At 50.1% G+C, this 20,455-nt stretch overlaps 1 protein-coding gene and 1 pseudogene across 1 annotated transcript in view; one reads left to right on the forward strand and one right to left on the reverse strand.

Moving 5' to 3' along the window:
* Nucleotides 1-20,455, forward strand: part of COL4A2 (collagen type IV alpha 2 chain) — a 202,120-nt gene that overhangs the window by 141,921 nt on the left and 39,744 nt on the right. Inside the window, exons 18-26 of the mRNA XM_005586239.4 lie at nt 712-778; nt 3,519-3,629; nt 4,145-4,294; nt 10,887-10,979; nt 12,286-12,449; nt 15,619-15,691; nt 15,783-15,889; nt 18,896-19,097; nt 19,489-19,548. Of these exons, the coding sequence (XP_005586296.3) occupies nt 712-778; nt 3,519-3,629; nt 4,145-4,294; nt 10,887-10,979; nt 12,286-12,449; nt 15,619-15,691; nt 15,783-15,889; nt 18,896-19,097; nt 19,489-19,548 (1,027 nt within the window). The remainder of the gene's footprint in view (nt 1-711; nt 779-3,518; nt 3,630-4,144; nt 4,295-10,886; nt 10,980-12,285; nt 12,450-15,618; nt 15,692-15,782; nt 15,890-18,895; nt 19,098-19,488; nt 19,549-20,455) is intronic.
* LOC107128030 (uncharacterized) lies at nt 10,387-18,348 on the reverse strand (annotated as a pseudogene).

Genomic DNA, 20,455 nt, shown 5'->3' on the forward strand with positions numbered 1-20,455 from the left:
GCCTGCCACTCAGGGCCACGCAGGGGTGCACTCAGGCACAGAGGGGGCCAACAGACCTGGGGCAGGCAGACTTTGTAGTTACAAGAGGGTGAGGTGCCCCTGGTTTCCAAGGGAGGATGTGGCTTGTGTGAGTAAGTCCTGGGCTTGCAGGGAGGGGAGACCATTAGGTGGAGGACCAGGTGGGTGCTGCTGGTCCAGCTGAGAGGGGAACTCACCCTTGAGGAACCTGGGTCGGGGCACACCTGGAGAGGACTTCTGAGCCTGGTGAGGCTCAAAGAGGTGAAGGCGGTGTGTGGGGTGCTGCCTTATGACAAATGCTGCCTTACGACACAGATTGCGCTCCACGGGGGTCCTGCGGCCGCATCATCTCCCAGCCCACCCTCGCCAGGCGGCTCGGCTATCGCTGCCCAAAATGTAATAGTCTGAACTACAGAAAGCACAGTCTCCTGGCATTCGACAAGGATTTCAAAAAGAGATGAGCCCCTGCCTGTCTTGTTCTCTTTGGGCACCTGTGGCTGGTGGCTGGGATGCCAGGCTCTGCCACCCTAGCATGGGGATGCTGCCCCAGGCACTGTCTGTGGTTCCACTGGTTGAAATAGCTGCTCTGCCAACCTGACGGTCCACGCTCGGGTTTCTTCTTTGGAAATATGCATACTGTCAAAAACTCCAAAAGCTATTCTCACATCCTATTTTTCTCTTTTCTCTCTCTAGGGAGAAGCCGGAGACCTAGGGCCCCCCGGACTACCTGCCTACTCCCCTCACCCTTCCCTAGCAAAAGGTGTGTGAACAATTTCACCTGCGTAGTTCAGTATCACATACACATTCTTTCCTGTTAGGGACACAGAGCCATGAACTTTCAAGACAGGTTTTCCAAGCAAAGCAAAAACGAAATTTGGAACATAACTTCATGTACAATTTCCCTCGTGCTTAAATGTATCACAGGGAGACCTCGTGTTGCCTGTGCATGAGACAGTCCTCACCACCTACACGTGAGAAATCTCCTCCATTGGGGAATTCTTTCATTTCTGCTTAACTTGTAGAGTTCTAGTTCTGCTGTCTGGACTATCACTGAAGAAATCCAGGGGCAGCAACCCCAGCCACCTGCCGATTTTTTCTCCTAATGTACCAAGGTTCATAAGCCCTCTGTTTGCCAGCCTGACACCTGGAATTGATCATAACCCATAACCAGTGAACAGTCACGTGCTTTCAGGCTTCAAGGCAGCTAAATTCCCAGATATTTTCACGTAACGACCACTCCCTACCGTCACAGTTGACCTTGGAGTGTAAATGAAGGACTTTGCACATGTCGTCACTAATGCTTATCTTGTTATTAAGGCTCAGCCTTCCAAATTGGCAAGATCATATGGAAATCTGAACCTAGTCCTCCAACTAGAGCACTTGGCTCTGAACCTTGTAGAATGCGCATCCTTCTAGGTTAAAAAATGTTTCGAGAACCTCCTCCTGGTAATCGTGCATATGTATCTTTGCGGATCATTTACCCATGTCATAGGCAGCTCTGTGAGGACAGACATTTCATCCTGTCTTGTTCACTGCTGTATTCACAGTGCCTGGAACAGGACAGGCACAGAGTTGGAGCTCAGCAGATGCCTGACTGTGTGAGTGAACGACGTACCGAAACATACATCAGACAGGCATTGTGAAGGGTAGGGTTTTTTAAATATAGAGTTTACCCCTTGAACTCAGCAGGTCACCTGGTCTCCCTGTCCTCTAAGCCTAGGTGTCAAGAATTCACCTCCCTGCTTAGGCGCGAGCCCTCTCTCAGTTCGATGACGGCTTTGCATGTCTTCATCCAATGCTGATCAAAATACAGGACAGAACAGGGACACGGGCAGTGCCTCGAGGAGCCCCTGAGATGTCTGTTTGTGGAGGCGTGGAGCCATGAATGGGGATGTTTTGAAATCCGTGCTCAGCTTCTGTGATGCCCGTAACTGTGAAGCTGGCATTTCCTGCCTCATCCATGGCGCCCATGTGGCCGCCAAACCTGAGACCCACTAAAAAGGGCCATGAGCCCCGTTTGACTTGACTCACTATTAATGATTTTGGTAAAATGGAAATATTCTCTTTGAGATTTTAGGAACATAATTTTTAAGTTAATGCTGGCGATGTTTCTTTTGCATTTTTTTAAAATGTCGCTGACTGAGAGCCTAGCTCTCACCAGCCCCTCCCTTCTCACCGCACTGTATTCCTGGAAGTCACACTGCAAAGGCGGGTGCTTTCAAAATTCACTTTTCCCCACAAGCGGATTCAGAAATGCGGAGGTTGCCTGCCGCCTTTTCTCCTGGACAACATTCCGGTTAATGGTGAGCTGGAATGTGACTGACTCACATTCCAGGGTTTCTTGAAGTCAAAGGTTGACTAACCAGCAGATTCCCTCAGGGAAAAGAGGCAGTCAGTGTATCTTTTTCAAGGTAACATTGCATGAACTTGTCAAAAGGCAAAAAGGAGAGAGGGGTTTGTATTAAATGATTGCAAGGTAACTAGAAATAAAAGTAATCTTGCTGTTCTTCTAACCAAGGGAGGTCTGTGGCTTTCGATTTTGTCTCTTTTTATGGAATCATAACAATGGCTAACAGGTGTGTAGGTTGCACTGTGTGCCAGACGATGCTCCAAGTTGTCCTAGTTGTACTTTTCAGTGTGTTTACCCCTCCGGGTGACCCTGCGAGGTGGAGATGGACTTGGCTCCATTTGCTAAGGGAGAGATGGAAGTGCAGGGCATTTGAGTTCCTTGCCCAGGGTTGCATTTAAGTGGAGGAGCCAGTTTCAGGCCCAGGGCCTCTGGCTGCGGAGCACAGCCCCCTGCACACTTGGCATGAAGCTGCCCACGCAGGAGATGCCATACACGAAAGTCAGGCCTTCTGTCCCTTGCAAGTGCGTCTTCAGTGTGATGCCCAGCAAGCCCTCTCCTTATTTTAAGGAACTTCGTAAGATGGCACGCAGAGTGAAAGCTTTCCTCGAAATTCCTAATGGCTACATGATAAAAAGTCCTGTTTTCTTCTCTTTCTTCTCATCTTTCCCAATTATATTCTAGAAAAAATGTGTTCTATAGTAAAGTGTTGGTATTTACACAGCAAAGGAACATAGCTATGCCACTTTGCCTTTGTTTGTTCCGGGGTGAAAGTTTGTAAAAACCAAATTTTGTTACTCATCCAGCAGGCAAGAATGAGAATAAAAGACCAATGGGATTAAAGCTGGGGTCGAGGGGCAGAGTGGGGTTCAGGGAAGTGAGGCCTCCTCGCCCAGTAAAATTGGCAACCACATTAGTTCCTTCTTTATTCAAGCTTTGGACTCACCCGATTTTCACAAATCCTGTTCCCCTGCTGGCGAATGAGCCCCGTATAAAAAGAGACCACCCCATGCATTAGCCATCTTAACTCCTCATCAGGCCCCACACAGCACATGGAGCGTTTGGTGAATATGTAGTCAATGAAAAAGCGAACGCCAGCTGCGATCCGTAGACCACGGTCTTGTTCTTATTGTGGGACTTGTTTCGCTTCCAGGTGCCAGAGGTGACCCGGGATTCCCAGGGGCCCAAGGGGAGCCAGGAAGCCAGGGTGAGCCAGGAGACCCGGGCCCCCGAGGACCCCCTGGCCTCTCCATCGGAGATGAAGGTAATGTGGCTTCATGATATCAACACCGGAGACCCAAAGCACCTGCGCTCAAGTCCTAGCACACACAAGTGAGCCTTCCTTGACAGCGTAGCTATGTTGTTGTTACTTTTCCCCACTGACTAGTCTTAGCAACTCTAAGGAGCCCCACACACATGCTTTGGACGCCTTCACAGAACCGCTGCACACATGACAGTAGCTCCCCAACTAGATTAGGTGGTGCCACGATGAGTAACTGGCCTGCTTCCACCAGTGGGTTGGGAAGAAAATGGAGAATTATGAGGTGCCATTGCCCAGTGTTGATCACAACTATCAAGCCATTATTTGAGGGGCAGGGAGGGGGTGTATTTAATGTTGAAAAATGATAGTGAACTATACCAATGGCTTCTACCCGTCAGAGTTATTGACAGGGCCATGCAGCCCGCTAGTGCTGCCGGTGGGCCCCTCTGGACATGAACACAAAGGCAGCGGTACAGTATGGGAGACTCACGCTGCAGGTGAATGCTGTTTGGTTTCAGATCAGAGGAGAGGCCTGCCGGGTGAGATGGGACCCAAGGGCTTCATCGGAGACCCCGGCATCCCTGCGCTCTACCCGGGCCCACCTGGACCTGATGGAAAGCCAGGGCCTCCAGGCCCCCCCGGGCTCCCTGGACCACCTGGACCTGATGGTGAGTGGAGAGCAACAAAAGGGAGGATGTACGCTAATGTTCAGATGAAGCCTGGTCCCCGCCGGAGGTGATTTGGAATTCTCTGCTAAATCACTCTGCGAACGAATCCAGTAGGCCAGTGATTAGAGTGTGGTGGATCCAGGTCGATTAGGGTGTAGTGGGTGTTCTCTGGAGTCCACGCAGAAGCTGGGGGTGGAAACTGAAGTCCTGTAAGCCTGTAAGTATCACAACCCCATGGATGCCACACAGTGAGGTTTAGTTGCTGCAGCTTCGGTGAAATCCGTCCTTCAGCGAAACATCTGAGCTGTGCAGTTTGGAAACAGATGTGAGCCAACATCGCTGCCTCTGTGTCGGGGTGATACACTCCGCAAACCTAATCCAGGGTGGGGGCCTCACCCTTGACTGGCAGCCTCTCTCCTCTGTTACCCCAGCACATTAAGGCCAACTTGATAATCTGCCTTCTCAGCCCGTGTGCAGTCAAAGCTACAACTGAACAGGTGGGAGTAGCTGGTGACAAAAAGAGATGGCTGCATTATCTGCAAAAATAAGTGACAGCTATTGGCCAAGGCCCGGACAAATGCCCATGAAGGTCAATAAAGCCAGCAGGCACAGGAGTGCGGACCCACCTACCACCCGGTAGTGCATCCCTGAATCAGCAAAGATGCTCTTTCAGGTTATAACGTTAAGTGACTCAGCTTGAGTTGAGAATGATCTGTCTCAGGCGGCAGGGAAACATGCAGTCCCGCTTGGGACTTGCTGTCAGAAAAGGCTGTTCTTTCAGCTTCAGCATTCAAAGAATTATGCTTTAAAGACCAAGCTTGTCCAACCCACGGGCCACATGCAGCCCAGGACGGCTTCAAGTACAGCCTAACACAAATTCATACACTTTTTAAAAACATTTTTGCAATTTTTTTTAGCTAATCAGCTGTATTAGTTCATTCTCACGCTGCTATAAGAACATACCCAAGACTGGGTAACTTATGAAGGAAGGAGGTTTAATTGACTCACAGTCCGCAGGGTTTGGGAGGTCTCAGGAAATCTACAATCATGGCAGAAGGGGAAGCGAACATGTCCTTCTTCACATGGCATCAGGAAGGAGAAGTGAAGAGTGAAGAGGGAAAAATCCCCTTATAAAACTGTCAGATGTCATGAGAACTCACTCACTATCATGAGAACAGCATGGTGGAAACCGCCTCCATGATTCAGTTACCTCCTGTGAACCAGGTCCCCACCATGACATCTGCAGATTATGGGAACTACAATTCGAGATGAGATTTCAGTGGGGACACAAAACCTAACCATATCACCAGCTAACATTAGTGTTAGTGTATTTTATGTGTGGCCTAAGACAATTCTTCTTCCAATGTGGCCCAGGGAAGCCAAACGATTGGACACTCCTGCTTTCGATACTGTGAAATGCCTAATGGGAACATTTCATTCTTTCATAAGAGCAAATATAGGCGACATTGGGAGAAAATAAGAGGTCATAGTCTCTTTCTATGTGACGTTGACCAAAAATTAACTGCCTCTTCTTTCCAAAATAGTTTACTTTAAATTCCCTGACATTGCCCCTAATAATCTCTCACAGCCTCCTACCTTCAGGGAGGAAAAATATGTTTGCTAATGGACAGTGTTTGGTTTCAGTTACAGGTCAAATTCAAAGCCTCTGTTTTAATTGTTTTTGGAAGATGACTTCTCTGACATTTCTAGAGGGAAAATCACTGGAGTTATTAGAGGCAATATCTTCTGTTTTAAAAGTAGTAGTCAGCTGGGCGCGGTGGCTCACGCCTGTAATCCCAGCACTTTAGGAGGCCGAAGTGGGCGGATCACGAGGTCAGGAGATCGAGACCATCCTGGCTAACATGGTGAAACCCCGTCTCTACTAAAAATACAAAAAACTAGCCGGGCGAGGTGGTGGACGCCTGTAGTCCCAGCTACTCAGGCTGAGGCAAGAGAATGGCGTGAACCCGGGAGGCGGAGCTTGCAGTGAGCTGAGATTGCGCCACTGCGCTCCAGCCTGGGCCACAGAGCGAGACTCCATCTCAAAAAAACAAACAAAAAAAAACAAAAAAAGTAGTAGTCACTTCTGTGTGTGTGTTTTATATTCTAAAGTAAAATTTTAACTTAATGAAAATCCACATATTCCCACATTATTTTGAAAATTTTTAGGTGCAGATATTTCCCTGGATCATGAACCTGCCAAAGAGTCTGAGCAGTGTGAACTTTATTTTTATATATATATATATGTGTGTGTGTGTATATATATATATATATATATATATTTTTTTTTTTTTTTTTTTTTTGAGACAGGGTCTTTCTCTGTGTCCCAGGCTGAAGTACTGTGGTATGGTCTCTGCTCACTTTAACCTCCACCTCATGGGATCAAGCGATCTTCCCACTTCAGCCTCTTGAGCAGCTGGGATTACAGGCAAGCACCACCATCACACCTGGCTAATTTTGTAATTTTGGTAGAGACGGGGATTTCACTATGTTGCCCAGGCTTGTCTTGAACTCCTGAGCTCAGGTGATCCGCCCACCTCGGCCTCCCAGAGTGCTGGGATTACAGGTGTGAATCACCACACCTGGCCTTTAAATTTTTTTATTATCCTGGACTGCTGTGATAAAGGCTAAGTTTCTGTGAACATTATATTTCCTAAGCAAATGGTATCTTTTGAGTTTTCTTTTTCTGGAGCAGAACGTGACATGTTAAAAACAAAAGCATACAGATATTCCACTTTAATGGCCAGGCATGGTGGCTTACACCTGTAATCCCAGTGCTTTGGGAAGCTGAGGTGGGCCGATCACCTGAGGTCAGGAGTTCGAGACCAGCCTGACCAAAATGGTGAAACCCCATCTCTACTAAAAATGCAAAATTAGCCAGGTGCGGTGGTGCGTGCCTGTAATCCCAGTTATTCGGGAGGCTGAAGCAGGAGAATCACTTGAATCCGGGAGGCGGAGGTTGCAGTGAGCCGAGATCGCTCCTTTGCACTCCAGCCTGGGCAACAAGAGCAAAACTCCATCTCAATTTAAAAAAAAGAAAAGAATATTCCACTTTAAAGAACTGTGATCAAAGGCTAACGTTGCCATTATTCCTGTAACTGAATTCCATTTTGATAAAGTCCCTAGCATATGCCATCTTGCTTTTCAAGTCTTGCTTGGTAAATCCGTGGTTTACTAGCGTAAGTCAACTGCGAACAATTTAATTTCTGATCCGTATTGTAGGCTGATGAGGAAAATAAAAAAATGAATGGAATGGTATCAGATCAATGTTACCAGTTGAAAATGTTAAAAGCATACAACTTAAGTCCTCTAATTATATGTGTCACCCCTGTGAGACACATGGTTTCCAAATCAACATTTTTAAAGCAAGTTCTTATACAAAAAGTAGTCCACCATAATGTCCTTTGGAAAATGTGCGTGTGGTTGTAGTTTAGTAGGAATGACCTTGATTCCTATGGAGTTCTCTGACTCTTCCCCTGGAATGCAATTGTTAGATTCCTCTCTTGTTAACTACGTTTCGTCCTGTTTTATAGGTTGCTACTGATGCAAACCAGAATGTTTAGTCTTTTGCAGCTCCAGTAAAATCAAACCAGGAAGACAGTTTTCTTTCTGGGTGAAATATTTTGCTTCCCCCCGCTCTAGTTCAGTGAGCTGAATTGAGTTCCGGGAAGTTCTATTCCACTGTAGCATAAGTCAAAATAGGCCTGGGTTGTTTGGCCAGGGGCTGTTGGTGGAAATCATGTTGCAGACATCTAAGAGGCACACTGCTATTCTATAGGACTTATTTAAAATGACTAATATAGTAGAGAAAAAGAGAGCAGCAGGGGGCAGAGGAAGGCTGTCACCTTCAGAGAGCCACTGTGTGCCTTTGGGACTAAATTTGCACAGCATCCGATGCTTCCATTGTAAGGAGCGCCCACAAGCTCTTTGTCCTGAATGAATGACGTGTCTGATTGACACTGCTGGCGTCTCTGAAGTGTGTGTGGTTAAATTTCTCTACCTGTGACACTGCATGTCTCATCACACAGAGGGAGAGCCTGGAGACATAGAGCAAAACTCACAAAGTCCACGACTGACCGGACACAGCAGTTGACCTGGTCACCGGTCACCCTTTGTCCCCAGCAGTGTGGGGTGCGGCAGCCTCTCCTCCTGAAGACGCTGTCTTCTCCCCTCCACTCCCGGGAAATCCTGCTGCCCCCCGACATCTCTCCCCTGAAGTCCCTGCCCCTCCCTGCGCTCCCCGCCTAGATGAACTCGTCTTCCAGATGAAAGTACCTGCAGTGTGTGCTGGTCACTCGCTCATTTCCTCTCCGGCCCTGTTCTGTGCTCTGAGCTACTAACAGAAACCGTTAACTTGACACAGAGTCAACACTATGCACGTGTCTCACAAATGCCTCAAGCTCTCCATGTCCAAGATGGAGCTCTGGGCCTCCTCCGTCCTCACCCCCCGCCACCCCGCAGGCCTCTCCCTTGGTCCTCACCCCCCTGCACAAACCCGGGAGCTCTAGCAGAACCCTGGGCTGCTCTGCGTACCTCACCCATTCTGTACTGGCTCCCTCGCACATCCTGGTGGGTCGCCCTCTCCAATGCTGTGTGTGCCCTTGCTCTCCACCACCACCGCCTGCGCAGCCTGCTAGGATGACACCCGCTGTTCCTCCCCTGGCCAGCCCGTCGTCTACACGGCAGACCCACATGGCAGACCCACATGGCAGACCGTGTAGCCTCCCTCCTTGATGCCCTTTAATGGCTTCCTACTGCCCTCAGGATAAAAGCCAAGTCCGGTTTCTTCCCCTCCTTTTGTGCAGATCTGCCTTTCACTCACCACCCTTGGGGCGCTGGCCTTCTCCCTATTTCAGGGCCTTTCAGAAACGCCGTCCTCACTCTGGAGCATTCTCTCCCACTCCCCACTTGCGGGGGCTCCTTTTTATTCTCTGGGCTTTAATTTAAGCATCACTTCCTCAGAAAGGACTCCCCTGACGACCCCCAAAACATTTCCCTGGGCCTCTCCCTGCTGCTTTCCCCTGTTCTCACAGCACGGGCCATAACTGGAAAATCCGCATTAGTGTGTTTGCTGCATTGTGTGTTGAATGTGTGTCTCCACATCTAAGCTGTAAGCTCCATGAGAGTCCGTCGGTTTCATTTCCAGTTGTATACTCAGCACCTAGCACACAGCCTGGCACAGCATAGGCACGGGATGAGGGTTTGATGAGCGAACGAATGAATGAGCTATGGTAAACGTGCAGTGAGCAAACTGCATGGGACGGTATCTGTGTCCTCGTTCTCAGACGTTTATCCTCACCTGGCAGTTCTCTGATATGCAAACTCCCATGCTGTTTTCCAAGCAGATAGCTGGGTTCTTTAAGGTTGGAGTTCTCTCACCTTCCTGTGTGTAATGGCCTCATTCCCTGCTCCTCTCAGGTTCCATGTAGTGTGTATAGCAACATGCCTTGTAATTTGTTGGGGGTAGTGCCGTTTGCCCGTTGGAGCTCTCACCCTATTAGTGAACAGTGAGGAGAACAGATTGCTGCAGGGCACACCTGCAGAGCCTGCCCCAGCAGCCGCTTGTGTGTCCTGCAGACGTGCACCCTCCTTCTGCCACGAGATGGCACTCTTCTTCTCCAATGTGACGGTGCACACTTTGCTGGCGTTAAGAGCGCATTTCTTGCACCGTCAACCATCAGGGATGCCCCTGCCTGGATCATTGAGCCCTGCAGGAGTTGGTGGGGAGAGGGTTAAAAAGGGAAGGTGGTGGGTGAGGTCATCCAATATGGTTGACCATGCTGAATCCAGATTGGCCACAATATTTAATTAGCCTAACACTTAGTTATGCTAACTCCGTGTGTGTGCATGTGAGGCGTGAAAGAGGAAACAGTGTTCTGGGGGGATGCACACGTGTGCCCCCATTCCTATATCAGAAAAAGATCAAAATGGGAAACTGAGTTTATCTTTTTTTTTAATTTTTTTGGGGGAACCAGAAGTGAGTAGCGGTCTTGGAATCCAAGTTACATGATCAAAAAATCGAAACTTTTCTTTGGACTCAATGTTTCTCAACAGGAATAATTGTTATTCCTCTACTTTAATGGAAAAACTAAATTTGCAGACTCTTACATTTCTTTCCAACCCTGAAGGCTGTCGCCACAAAACAGTCTACATTTTCTTTTGAAAAAATGTGCTTTTATTTATGAAATTGGGGTTTATGGATCATTTGGGGAGGCTTGGCTGAAAGCCACTCTGGGCTAGGTGGGACGCCGGGCGTCTCTGTGGTGCCCATGCTCTGTGTCTGGGGGGGACCCTGGGTGTCCTTGATGCTGGTGCCCCACAACTGGGTGGGACGCCGGGCACCCATGGTGCCGATGCCCTGCGTCTGTGTGGAATCCCAGGCATCCATGGGGCCGATGCCCTGCGTCTGTGTGGGACCCCAGGCATCCGTGGGGCCGATGCCCTGCGTCTGTGTGGGACCCCAGGCATCCGTGGGGCCGATGCCCTGCGTCTGTGTGGGACCCCAGGCATCCGTGGGGCCGATGCCCTGCGTCTGTGTGGGACCCCAGGCATCCAAGGGGCTGATGCCCTGCGTCTGTGGTTGTCTCTCTAGGCTTCCTGTTTGGGCGGAAAGGAGCAAAAGGAACACCAGGCTTCCCTGGGCTTTCCGGCTCCCCTGGAGCCCGCGGACCGAAGGGATGGAAAGGTAAGAACGTCTGGGAGGGATGGGATAAGGACAACCTGGCCTTTCCGACTCCCTCACCTTACAGAAGGTGAAATCCGTCCCCCACTCACGTGTTTGGAGATGAAAATGAGCCTGCATGTCCCTCCCAGCCTCCTGTCCCCATGACGGTGACACTGAGAGGGAGTCGCATGGAGCCAGCGGTGCTGTCTGAGCACTTGGCCCCCAGGCTCACCGTCCCTGCTCTCCTTCCTCTTCACTGACCTTCCTAGCAGCACTGAGCCCGATGCTGAGTCCTGTGCTGGGTTAAAAGGGACAACAGTTATTTCTTAAGCTGCACTCAGGTAATGTCTCAAGGGCTCAGCTCCAAGGCATTGTAACAGAGGTCTATAGAGAGCTCTGTCCATGACAAGGTGCTGGTATAGTCACCATCCCTGGTGCCACTGAGACTTGGTGGAGTGACGTGGCTTGCCTGGGTCTCCCTTCCTGTTGATGAGGAGGTGAACTTGGAACAGGTGGTCTTTGCACCTGACCCTTCCCAGTCACCTCAGGGACACTGCCCCTAGCTCGAGGCCATCCTCTGTGAGGCTCTGTGGGCCCGGCGTGGTGCAGAGTGTGCTCCTGCTCAGCTCTCCCCTCCCGGAACACGGCGGGGCACTTCCTGGCACTCACCACGCCCTGGCCGTTTTGGCATATGTGGGATGTGCGGTGCATTCAGCAGCCCACTGTGGATGGGCATGGCCTGATAGCAGGCACCACAGGGCCTGGAGGAAGCGGGGCCTCCCCACTGGGCATCATCTCTGCCCAGCAGGGGAAGCCAACCCCTGCTGCCAGCATAGTCCTCCCTTGCGCCAGGCTCCCTGGGTTCAGCTGTGGCAAAACAGAGGAAGAGGTCAGGCATGTCTTCCCTGCTCACCCATGACCTTTCATGACCTTGGCCTCGGAGGCCAGGGCTCTTGCCCTCCCTGACAGCTCCCTGGAGCCAGCTCCTCCCCTCGGCCCGCAGGCCCAGTGGTGGCAATCTTCAGCTCCGAGTGCCGAATTCCTTAACCTCCTTCACACTCCCCACAACTCAGCCTACGCCTCTGGGTGTGGTCCCAGTTTTTAAGTATCTTTAGTAAACATCAGAGTCAAATTCTGAACCCCATGAGACTGTGAATGAACACTTGAGTTGCTCAGTCTGAGCCTCAGTTTTCCCATCTAAGAAATGGGGGTCCTAGTGCCCATCAGAACAGGCAGTGTCCATAAAGCACCAAGTGCGGCGCCCCACTCTCCCCGCCACGCTGAGAGGAATGCGGAACAAGGAGGCCCTCCTCTCCCTCCTCTGCAGGTGACGCTGGGGACTGCAGATGTGCAGAAGGCGACGAAGCTGTCAGAGGTCTTCCGGGACTGCCAGGACCCAAGGGCTTCGCAGGCATCAACGGGGAGCCGGGGAGGAAAGGGGACAAAGGAGACCCCGGCCAACACGGCCTCCCTGGGTTCCCAGGGCTCAAGGTGAGGAACAACTTCATCATGAAGCTGGCAGGACACTGTGAGGCCTCCCCAGGTGTCCCATTCTTGCCTTTTATCTCCTAAGTTTATGCAGCTTCAGACCAGCAACACTCATGGACCCAAGGCATAGCTAAACCATTCAAAAACCCGCATACTCCAGGGTGGACTTTGTACACGTCCACTGGTGAGACTGAGAAGGGGCGCTGCTGTGGGAACCGCAGCCAACAGCCCTTGATAGAGTTCAACAGGGGGTCACCACTTGCCCCAGAAATGCCATTCCTGGTGTATCCCCAAGAGACTTGAAAGCACGTGTCCACACAAACACACATACACCAATGTTCAGAGCAGCATTGTTCAAAATAGAAGGTGAAAACTATCCAAATGTCCATCACCTGATGAATGGATCAGCTAAATCTGTACAGCATCTAAACCATAGAATAGTGCTCACCTTCACGTGGGAGCGAGGTGCTGATCCATACCTCACTGTGGATGAACCTGGAACGTGTTATGCCATGGGGGTTGAGACCCACACAGAAGGACATGTGCTATCACATGCTCTCTCTTTCTATTCTCATGAAATGTCCACACAGGCAGCCTAGAAACAGGAAGTTGATTGGTGGCTGCCACAGGTGGGAGTGGGGGTGGGGAGTACCTGCTTAATGGGTATGGGGTTTCTCTTTGATGTAATGAAGATGTTCTGGAATTAGATAGGAGTGATGGTTGGACATCCTTGTGAAAATACTAAAAATCACCGAATTTTATGCTTTAAGACAGTGAATTTTGTGCTATATGAATTATATCTCAAAAAAACCTATCATTTTTCATGTAAAAGACATTATTTATTTATCAAACGTTCACCTTCTCAAGTTTAGCAAGACCTGATTTAGCATTGTTGGAAGGCTTCCTTCACCGATAAAAAGCAAGACCTTTTGGTTTTTAAACCGTACATGTGCTTGTGTGGAGGTGTGGACCCCACACACATCAGCTCATGCCTTTATTCTGTGCCTTATGAAAAGATCATCTGCAGCAGACCTTTCTTCCATGGCAGGTTTTAGCTGACCAAAGAGTTCAAAGTGAATTTCAGATGGAGACAAATTATACTTTTTGTTGATTTTTTAACTTCAAAAAAGAACTTTGGGAAATTTATAAAGCAAAAAGTTCATTATTTTGCATATTCAGCAATAGAGGAAAAACAGTTGGTCAGAACACTTGGCCAAGGAAATGTAACAGATCTGAGTCCACAGCATGGAAGAGAACTGCAGCCCCACAGAGCCGTGTTGCTGACGGTCATGACTCCCCGCTGCTTCATAGCACGGAGCTGTGCAGGTGAAAATGAGACCCGGGCACCTTGCTGATCCATGCCCTAGGTTTTCTCAGAAAACAAACAGGAAAATTTAACAAAAAATAGCAGGTGCTCTGTTTTATACCAGCTTAAAAAGGATACGGTCTCCGAATCACGGCTGTCTAGCAGTAACAGTGGCTCCAGTATTCAGAAAAAGTGCATGTGGTGAGAACTGCAAATATACCAATGGCAAAGCTAGTAGGATCCTCAGTTGTTCAAAAAGTGACCGAATATTTCCTAGAAGCCAAATGGATCCCATTCTGTACCCCTGAAATGTCTAAAACCTTCCGAGCACACACGTCCGCAGAACTTTTGTTCAGACGCCTCTGGCTGTGCCTGGTGTCCTGCACTGAATGCTGTGATTGTGTGTCTGGAAACCCCACTGCAGTGGGAATACCTGAGACCATCTGGGAGTTTTTTGGTTCATTTTTTTTTGGGGTGGTTTTTTTTTTTTTTTTTTTTTTGGTTTTTAATATTTGTGCTGGTAGAGTCTGGCAGGGTGCTTGAAGTGTGGGAGTGGATCAATAAGTCCATCCCTCCATCCATGTAACCAACATGTATTGATTGATTGGGCCTGGTCTGTCTGTGAGGAACTCTCCTAGATTCTAAAGTAATGTTGCAAAGTGCTAAATACATCAAGAATCTGTGGAATTTTCTAGGAGAAGGGAAACTCCCAATCACTTGCAACATTCCATTTAATTAAAGCAACTCCACACATTCCCATATTCTTGGAAATAGCATCAACCAAGATATGCGAAAAGCTAGCACAGCTCACATTTGAAAACACTACCCTGACGGGTACCCTGCTCATCGTGGAAAGAGCTAGACGCGATTTTCCAGGCTGCGATTTGAGAGTCCCTGCAGGCAGCTTCTCTCTAAAGTATCTTTTTCTCCCAACCTTAACCTCAGTGCAGGAAACAAATGTCTATTAAATACCATTTATTGTTCTCAATATTATCACAAAATTTTATCCTCCATACCTGGATTAACCTACTTGGCTCCTAAACAGCCGTGGTTTAGAGGAAGCCACCTTGACCTTTAGTTCAGCGCTTCTCAAAAGGCGCTGAGCCCGTGGATCCCTGGGGCCTCTGTGGACACAAAGGCAATGATTCAGCTGCCCCGGGCTGGAGCCTACAGATCTCCACCACTGGGCAGAGCCCAGGGACACTGAAGATGGGCCTAGGACCTGGGTTTCCCTGTCCAACCACCTGTGGCTACTTCCACTGCATTGTGTTTATTTATTTATTTATTTTCGGAGACAGAGTCTCGCTTTGTCGCTCAGGCTGGAATGCAGTGGCAAGATCTCGGCTCACTGCAACCTCCACCTCCCGGGTTCAAGTGATTCTCCTGCCTCAGCCTCTCAAGTAGCTGGGATTACAGGCGCCCGCCACCGTATTCCACCACCACACTCAGCTACGTTTTTGTATTTTTAGTAGAGATGAGGTTTCACCATGTTGGCCAGGCTGGACTCGAACTCCTGACCTCAAGTGATCCTCCCGCCTCAGCCTCCGAAAGTGCTGCGATTACAGGAGTGAATCACTGCGCCCAGACGCATTGTAATTATTTTAAATTAAAGAAAAGGTACCATCCGGTTCCTCCGTCCTGCCATCCACAGTTCCAGTGCTCCACAGCCACTGCGGCCAGTGGCCCCACACTGGGCAGCTGGATGGGGATGTGTCCAGCGTCACAGAAAGTGCTCCTCGGGTGGCGCTCGGCTTGGGGACGGGTGACTGCCTGCCCGCTGTGTGAGATGAAAAAGCTTGCCAACCATCTTCTCAGATGCCCTCACAGTATGAAGGAGGAAGACACTTTTTTGTCTGTTTTCCACAGGGAGTCCCTGGCAACGTTGGTGCTCCTGGGCCCAAAGGAGCAAAAGGAGATTCCAGAACAATCACGACCAAAGGTCAGTTCCTCTCTGGCCATGTGGCTCCTGGGGCACTGAGCCTTCCTGTGGGCGCCTGCCTGGGCAGCTTCACATACAAATCCCTTTCCAGGTGAGCGGGGACAGCCCGGCGTCCCAGGTGTGCCCGGGATGAAAGGTGATGATGGCAGCCCAGGCCGCAATGGGCTCGATGGATTCCCCGGCCTCCCAGGCCCTCCCGTGAGTAGCCACAGACTGCGGCAGCTCCCTCCTCTCTTCTTCATCCTTCAGGTTCTCCAAACACCCAAGAAGCAAACAATATTGACGCGAGCACTAAACCCACCCGTGCATAGGACAGGTTGCTCATTCTGCTCATTCTATTTTTAATGAGCAGAAATCAGATTTTTTAGGAAACGGTGAATGAAGTTGGAAGCCAAGCTCCGAGTGAACATTTAAAAGTCAATGAGCAAATAAGTATTTGTCGTGGTGTAACAGACTAAGACTCCCCCGCCCAAAAAAAGTAGAATATTCTAAAATGGGTGACAGAACCCTGTTTTTCCAAGGTAAATCGTAAAATACACAATTTCATTTTTGCAACTAACACACACTGGCGTTGAAGGAGGGGCTATCTAGCAGCCTGCAGAGACCCCAGCATCATTTCCTCGGTGGAGGCTGGGGTCAGAAGCAAGGGAGGCAGCCACGGAGGGAGACGATACCCCCTCCTGTGCACCCTTCGGCCTCTGAGCCTCCCCTGCCACCTCGCCTTTCCCACTGCCAGCTCTGGAACGTTCTCTTCTCAGGAGCCTGCAACCTTATTTCTCACGTCTTTATTGTCTAGATTCCATTTTCCTCCCTCTGGTCGCCAAGCCTATGCCTCCTTAAGCTCTTTGTACTGGTTTCCTGGGGCTGAGGTCACAAAATGCCACAGACTGGGCGACTTAGACATCAGAAATGTATGGTCTCACAGCTCTGGAGGCTGGAAGCCAACATCAAGGTGTCTGCAGGGCTGGTTCCTTCTGAGACAGTGCGGGAGGATCTGTCCCTGCCTCTCTCCCGGCTTCTGGGAGCTCTGGCATTCCTTGGCTTATAGATGGCTGTCTTCTCTCTGTGTCTTCCCATCATCTGTCCTCTCTGTGTGTCTGTCTCTGGGTCCAAATTTCCTCTTTTTAGAGGGAGAGCGGTCACATTGAAATGGGCCCATCCTAAAGACCTCATCTGACCTTGAGCACCCTCAAAGACCTTATTTCCATATAAGGTCACATGTCTGAGTCCTGGGGGTTAAGACTTCAGCATCATGGGAGGACGGTTGAACTCATAATTCTCTTCCTCCTCCTCAGAGCCTCACACCTGAATCCTGTTTGCAGCTTATTTGCCTCATTCCATAACCCATGTCTTCTCTAGTTTTAATGTGGGTCATGTCTGTAGCAACACTCTTGAGTGCCGTGGTACAATCAAAGCTCACTGTAGCCTTGAACTCCTGGGCTCAAGCCATCCTCCTGCCTCAACCTCCCGAGTACCTGGGACCACAGGTGCACGCCAGCACACCCACCTAATATTTTTAAAATTTTTTGCAGAGATGAGATCTCTCTATGTTGCCCATGCTGGTCTCAAATTTCTGGGCTCAAGTGATTCTCCCGCCGTGGCCTCCCAAAGCATTGGTTTTACAGACATGAGCCACCACACCTGGCCCACATCTTTACAGTTTAAGTGCAGTTTTTGGGGGCTAGAGAACACAGATAATTCTATGATTGGGTGTCTTAAAAATCTTATCTGGGAGGCAACAGGGTTAAATAAGAGGCAAAGCCATAATTGGTCACTTTAGCCAGAAGAGGAGGATGAGTGATGATTCCTGTGGTTGGAACAGTCTTTGGCCTGTTCAGTGTCATGTGGGGTGGCGGTGGTGAGTGTGTATGTGGTGTGTGGTGTGCTCTGTGTGTGTGTGGTCTGTTTGAGTCTGGATTTGTTACAGTAGTGGTAGCCTTCCCTGGAGTCGGTGCCTTACGAAGTTGGTGATCAGGAGGTGCACCTGTCCAGCCTTGGGGTTCACCCACCCCTGCAGCTCCTAAGCCTGGCTGCCAGTCTCAGCCCAGCTGGGGGCGGGTGGTCGGAGCAGGGTAGGGGTAGGGGTGAGGGTTAGGGTCAGGGAGAACCCTGCAGCCTCAGCTTCCCATTCTCGGGGTGTAGGGGCTTTTCCCAGTGCTTGTGTGCCTGCCTTGTTCGGTAGCATCTCTAAGCCAAGAATGTCAACTTCTGACTTTAGAAAACTCATGATCCTGCCCTCGCCACCTTCCAGTGGCATTATCGCCATCGCTGTCCACTAAGTTCGGGGCATCTGCCCTGTGATCTCTGCAACAGCCTTGTGTCCCCCTCCCCTATGAAAAAAAGCTAAAACACAGGGGTGCACCACTTAATCAGGGTCCCATAAATAGAGAGGGCTGAACTGGTGTCCCTGTCCCGCTCCGTCCTGCCTTTGACAAAGAAGGGGCTGTGGTGCCGGTGGAGAGCAGGGTTTGATTTCTTACAAGCAGCTGCCTCGTTGTTGTGAGAACACCCAGCTTCGTCCCATGCCTCGGCAGATGCGCTGGGGTTTATGTGCACGGCTGTTTCACCAGCATGTGGGGACAGCACCAAGCCGGGCCGTGGTGTGTGCACAGATCACACCAGCATCACTGCTACCGGTCTCCCGACCCCATCCCTGCACCTCCCGCCAGCACCCCCTAGTTGGTGCTTTCATCCACAGGGCGGCCCCTCTCCATTCCCAATCCTGTAATCGCTCCTGACTTCTGAGAGGCACACGGCTCTTTCCTTGTCCAAATTAGCTTCCTTTCCCTTAACAACATAGCATCCCCTATGAATAGGAGCCATTTCACCGATGCTGAATTATAACAACAAAATCCTGTGTTTCTCCCTCCACCCGCAGTAGAACAGAAGCCCAGGCCGTCACTGTTCTGGGGATGCAGGCCCAGGCTGATGCAGGGGAGCTGGTGGGTGGGAAGAGAGAAATGCTCAAACGTGTGCACCTGACTTCCAGAACCGGCTTCTGTGGCGTTGCTTAGACTGCTACACAGTCTGTCACTGGCTCCTGTGACCTGGCTGACCGTGGCAGTAGGTTCCTGTTCATCTCTGTTGTCTTTCTGTTCTGGATCCGTAGCTCAGAATTCCAGGAAACAGGAAAGGAAACAGGGAAGTCGAGGCGATCTTTAACATTAGTATATATTTTAAGAAATGAACTGAATTTTCACACAGGGCGATGGCATCAAGGGCCCTCCCGGGGACGCGGGCTATCCAGGAATTCCTGGAACGAAAGGTACTCCGGGAGAAATGGGTCCCCCAGGACTGGGCCTTCCCGGCTTCAAAGGCCAGCGTGGTTTCCCTGGAGATGCCGGCTTACCTGGACCACCAGGCTTCCCGGGCCCTCCTGGCCCCGCAGGGACCCCAGGACAAATAGGTATGAAGAAATTTACCTCTCACAGTCCCGAGACGTTCCACGCTTTCCTTCGTCATTGTGGACGTTTCCCAGGAGAGTCAGATGAGGATGCTGTTTGGCCTCATCTGTTCTCACATGTACAAGGGAGGATCCAACTGTGGGGTTTCTGGGCCCCCACCAGCCTCCCCTCAGCAGCTGGAACACGCAGCCTCTCCTCTAGGACTGCAGTGGTAGAGGCCTTGCCCAAAAGTTCAGAGATGGCTTTCCCGTTCCCTGCCCACGCCACAGCCTTCCTGCCCCCTCCAGCAACATACACGACACACATACCTTCACACGTGTGCGTACCCCACACGAGCCGGTCACTCTTACCTGTTTCAAAATTGCCTCACCCTGTCCTTTGTCTTCCCCCCAGATTGTGACACGGATGTGAAAAGGCCCATTGGAGGTGACAGACAGGAGGCCGTCCAGCCAGGTACTCTGGGACGTGCAGGTGGCTTTAGGACACTAGGGAACTCTCAGTTGGTCTGCTAGTTTTGCTCTTGCAGTGTGCATGGGATAGGAAATATTAATAATATGTGCAAGCCACGTTTGATTTCCACGGCACTAGCACAGTGGCCTGGTGAACACTGTACATTGCATGAATAACAACCTGGTGGAGACGGCGAGACATTTGACCAGTCCCCTCTCATCAGAAATCCTTGTTCACTGGAAAGTGCCAGTGCATTCCAAGTCAGCTCCACAGGCACGTGTGCTGCCAGGAGGGTCCAGGCAGAAGAGCCCAGCCCAGAACACAGGCGGTGGCCAGGGTGTCAGGCCAAGATGGGAGCCTGGTCCAGATTCCCAGGCTCACAGACAAAAGAAAGCTCCAAGAATAACTGTTCTTGCAAGAGATCCTCTTAGACAAAGGGCAGACAGCACAGTACCCCAGCTGGAGTGTCACTGCTCGCGGCCACACCAACCAGAAGTGCCCGCAGCCTTGATTTAATGTTTTAAGGTGTCTTAATTGCTGTGGTTCACTCTGAAAGTAGATAAAGTCCCAAAGGAGAAGTCAAATAATTCATTTTGAAATCATAGGCTATCTCCATCGCTGATAGACGCTTCCAGACAAAAGAGAAGCATCCACACTGACTTGCAGGGTAGCAGCCGGGTTAACTCGGTTTGCACCCAGGCTACTGCCCTGCAGGAGGGACTCCATTGTTTGCCAGCGCAGTGTCCGTTTTTATTCGACTAGACTGGCTTAGTTTGCATTTTATGCGGATATTTTGATTTCATTACACAATGAAGTTAAACTTGTATTTACATCAGAACCAAGATGAATTAAATCATTCACTTACTCTGATCCCAGAATGGTAGCCGGTTTGCACGGCTCGTGCTTTTGA

This window comes from Macaca fascicularis, chromosome 17, assembly GCF_037993035.2.
Source record: "Macaca fascicularis isolate 582-1 chromosome 17, T2T-MFA8v1.1".
NCBI classification, from domain to species: Eukaryota; Metazoa; Chordata; class Mammalia; order Primates; family Cercopithecidae; genus Macaca; species Macaca fascicularis.